The following is a 4,575-nucleotide window of genomic DNA, read 5'->3' as shown; positions in this document are numbered from 1 at the left end:
CTCGCACAGAAAAGAGGGAGAAAGAGAGGGGAAGGGCCCTACGAGATTGCTCACGTCGATACAAAGCTCCGGAGGAGGTCTTCGGCGTCGATTGCGTGGCGGAACGGCGAGACGGCGGCGGCACCGAGCTCCGCGGGGGCTCCAATGGCGGCCGCGGCGCAAGCTAGGGTTTGGGTGAGAGGCGGCGACTTCGGTTCAGGGTCAAGGAGGGAGGGGGTCCGTGCGGTGCTTTTTATAGGGCAGGGCGCGGCGCGGTCTCGGGGCGCGGCCGGACTCGGGAGAGTCCCGGTCCGTCCCGAGCTCGGGGACGATCCCGACAGGTGGGGCCCGCCTGTCGGCCGGTGCGGGAGAGGGGGGTGCCAACTGGGCCGGGCTGGGGAATGAGCCGGTGCGTGGTGGTTTTGGGCCGAGGAAGGGAAACGGGCCGGACCAAGCTGTTGGGCCGAAGGTGATGTTTTCTTTTTATTTTCTTATGCAAAAGAACAAAGCAAATTCAATTTGAATTTAAACTCAACGAATTCAAATTCAAACTGAACAACAAACAATAAAACAATGCATTGCAGCATGAATGCAACAAAAAAAACAACCTTATTAAATTTTGAAAAGCAACCAATATTTTAGTGTTTACATACTAAATTCCATGTGAAGAAAAATAAATGTTGAGAAAATTTTAGAATTATGAGAAAATTGTTGTTTTATTTTTAATTTTAATCACATCCTGAAATTCAAAAATTTCAGGGTGTGACACACGTCCTTTCTGCTAGTTAATTGTTCGCATTGCTACTGTCAAAGAGGAGGTTCCCAAGAGAGAAGAAAGAGTAGCTTGTAGAGCTGGGAAAATGGAAAGAACTATTTGATTTTGTTTCAGATCAGCTAGCGCTTACGCCTTTCTTGGTTGAATGGATTCTGGCGCAATGCTGATTCGGATAATGCTGGAACTGCTACTCGGTAGACTATGAAACAGAAGCTTTGAAAGGGTTCCCTATGCCAAATGGTGAATTCCATTACTACTAACATTTTGGAATCAATCAGATGATTCGGAGTTTGAAGATCGCGTCCTATCCTATGATGAATTTTGCTTTTTTCTTTAGGTTTAGGCTCTATCTCACTTCCTTCAGAGGGGAAAGCTGAGCTAGAGGTTTCACCGATAGCACTTCCTGCTCGGTAGGCATCTCCTGCTCCTCTTGGTTGACCACCATGGTCTGCTGCTCCTGCCTTTCTTTACCCTTCCGCTTTCCTTCAACCTAGTGATGAACGAGCCCTATAAAACCAGCCAGAATTAGGAATCTTCGAAAGTTATGCATTGGAAAAGAAGGGAGCACATACCGTAAGAACAAGCCTTCTCATCTGTAGGGAGAGCTGCCCATTATTCTTCTTCGAGAGGAATCCAAGAGAAACAACAGGAACAAAACATTCTTTCAAAAAGCCCAGTCACGTGATCGTGGTACTCCGACTGAAAAGAGGGGAGGTGGTTTTCTGGTCCTCCGCAGGTACTTGTGGATTCAAAAGCTCAAGAAAAGCATCACCCTATGCTGGTCAAAGAACAACAGTAGATGCTATTCGTACAGTGGGTTTGCAACGAGCAGAAGTTATGGTAAAAGGTGCTGGTAGCGGAAGAGATGCCGCATTACGAGCCATTGCTAAAAGTGGTGTACGGTTAAGTTGTATACGCGATGTAACACCTATGCAGCATAATGGATGTCGACCTCCTAAAAAAAGACGTCTGTAAAAAAGTGAAACCGCTTTCAAGAGAAATAAATGATTCAATGATCAAATAATAATACTAGTCTGTTATGGTTCGAGAGGAGGTAATAGGATCCACCCAAACACTGGAGTGGAAGTGTGTTGAATCAAGAGTAGATAGTAAGCTTCATTATTATGGTCATTTCATTCTGTTCCCGCTTAGAAAAGGTCAAGCGGATACTGTCGGTATTGCCTTTCGAAGAGCTTTACTTGGAGAAATAGAAGGAACATGTATCACACGCGCCAAATTTTGGAACGTGCCACACGAATATTCAACAATAGTAGGTATTGAAGAATCCATACAAGAAATTTTACTAAATTTGAAAGAAATTGTATTGAGAAGTAATCTCTATGGAGTTAGAGACGCATCAATTTGCGTCAAAGGTCTTAGATACATAACCGCTCAAGATATAATATTACCGCCTTTCATAGAAATCGTTGATACGACACAACCTATAGCTAACTTGAGAGAGCCCATTGATTTCTGTATTGAGTTACAGATCAAGAGAGATCGTGGATATCATACGGAACTCGGAAAGAACTCTCAAGATGGAAGTTATCCTATAGATGTTGTATCCATGCCTGTTCAAAATGTGAATTATAGTATTTTTTTCTTGTGGAAATGGAAATGAAAAACACGAGATACTTTTTCTAGAAATATGGACGAATGGAAGTTTAACTCCTAAAGAAGCACTTTATGAAGCTTCTCGTAATTTGATTGATTTATTTCTTCCTCTGCGTGTAGACTGACAGAGTAGAAGGTTCGGTTCGCTATTTGCTACTGTCTAATCTAGTGCGCTTGCTTACTTTCTTGGAATTCTACTCTAGTGCGCTGAGCTGCTTCTCCTTCCAATTCCGCTCGCCCCGGTCCTTGATCGAAGGTCTGGTATCCGCACCGACGCGACTACTAATTCAAAGGCATGCTCTACCTCGCACCTGACCAGCAAAATGACGTATAGTAATGTCATAGCTGTGACCCGAACCACAGTGCTCACAAAGATGGTAGTGCCTTCTGCATTGCGCTAAATGATAAAGCCTATTTATTCCTATGTCTTTCTTGGTAAAAAGCCACCTGCGATTTCAGATAAGTTTTTCTGCTTAGAGCAAGAAGCGGAACTAAGGTGACACCTAGAAAAATGAAGGAAGTCATTTCTTATTTTTTTCATAAGAATACCGACCTAGCTTCAATTGCTTCAGTTGGAGCTGCTGTCGGTATTGGGATCCTATTCGTTTTCGCACTCCACAGATGGAATGGAGTGTTCCTTCACTCGCCCAGGAACCCATTCCCCGTCGCGTCTGGGAATATGGCGAAGAGCTCAGCTTCTTCCAAATGAGAATGTCGACTCCTCGAATGCCAATCGATATCTCGAGGAAATTGCGCATGTCCTCGAATTTCGATTTTTTGATCAACAAGCCATTGAATCACTTCCAGGGGGGACTCCGGGTGGAACTTGCGAGGACTGTAATTTCAAGGACGATCAGTCCGGATTTGACCGATATTGACATTCTCGCCTACGCCTATTGCATATTAATGGAGAAGGGGCAATCCAATGAGATAATGACAGAAGCCCTTAAAATCCAGCTGCTATGGCTGCAAGGGTTATCCATTTCATAGGCGAGGGTGGGGGAGAAGCAAGCCGAACCTCTGATCGACCCGGACACGTCCAAAATTCTCGGCGTCGAGAGAAAGACGAGATTCAGTAAGTAATTCAGTGAGTGCTTTCTTTTATAAGTATAAGAAGAGCGTCGGCTTGGAAGAAGAAAATGAAATACGAACAACCGCGCTGGTCGTAATAGATCGACTTGAATGCGTCTTCTTGCTCCAGCATTCAAGTTCCATTTCAAGGAAGGACGACGTACCATGATACTTTTCTGTTTTGTCGAGCCCTGCTTTGGTCTCTGGTTTGATGGTTGTACGTGCTAAAAATCCGGTACATTCCATTTTGTTTCCCATCCTAGTCTTTTGCGACACTTCTGGTTTACTTATTTTGTTAGGTCTCGACTTCTCCGCTATGATCTTCCTAGTAGTTCATATAGGAGCTATTGCCGTTTCATTCCTATTCGTGGTTATGATGTTCAATATTCAAATAGCGGAGATTCACGAAGAAGTATTGCGCTATTTACCAGTGAGTGGTATTATTGGACTGATCTTTTGGTGGGAAATGTTCTTCATTTTAGATAATGAAACCATTCCATTACAACCAACCCACAGAAATACGACCTCTCTGAGATATACGGTTTATGCCAGAAAGGTACGAAGTTGGACTAATTTGGAAACATTGGGCAATTTACTTTATACCTACTATTCCGTCTGGTTTTCGGTTTCTAGTCTGATTTTATTAGTAGCTATGATTGGGGCTATAGTACTTACTATGCATAGGACTACAAAGGTGAAAAGACAAGATGTAGTCCGACGAAATGCCTTGGATTCTAGGAGGACTATAATGAGGAGGACGACTATTTAGAACAGAAGGTGCTTCTCCTCCAAAGCGGAGGGCGGGTCGTCCAACAAAAAGGAGGAATTTTCATTTCTAACTTACCCCCTAAAAATACTAAATGCTATATTTAGAAAGATTCTCTTGCGAGGAAAAAATGGAGATAACTCTTCTAAATATACTTTTTCCATTTTCCATTTTCCATTAGCTTTTTTCACCATTTTCCATTAGCTTTTTTCACCATGAAAGTAGTTGAACGTGTTCAACCCAGGAAAATATACTTCTCAAATAAAACCAACATTTCAAAGTTGACGTTCCTCCTCTTTGATTGCATAAAGCCATCTAGAGCATATCGCCTTCTTTCTCCTATGTTGAACTGGCTGCACTTGTTCATCAA

The 4,575-nt window shown here is 43.2% G+C and overlaps 1 protein-coding gene across 1 annotated transcript; it reads left to right on the top strand.

Moving 5' to 3' along the window:
- Positions 1-3,227: 3,227 nt before the first annotated feature.
- LOC120673089 (NADH-ubiquinone oxidoreductase chain 6-like) lies at positions 3,228-4,208 on the top strand. Its single transcript, XM_039953778.1, has one exon. The coding sequence runs from the start codon at positions 3,651-3,653 to the stop codon at positions 4,206-4,208; it is 558 nt and encodes a 185-aa protein (XP_039809712.1). The 5' UTR covers positions 3,228-3,650.
- The last annotated feature ends 367 nt before the right edge of the window (positions 4,209-4,575 follow it).

Source organism: Panicum virgatum, chromosome 5N (genome assembly GCF_016808335.1).
Source record: "Panicum virgatum strain AP13 chromosome 5N, P.virgatum_v5, whole genome shotgun sequence".
Classification (NCBI taxonomy): domain Eukaryota; kingdom Viridiplantae; phylum Streptophyta; class Magnoliopsida; order Poales; family Poaceae; genus Panicum; species Panicum virgatum.
This window is presented reverse-complemented; position numbering and strand designations above follow the sequence as displayed.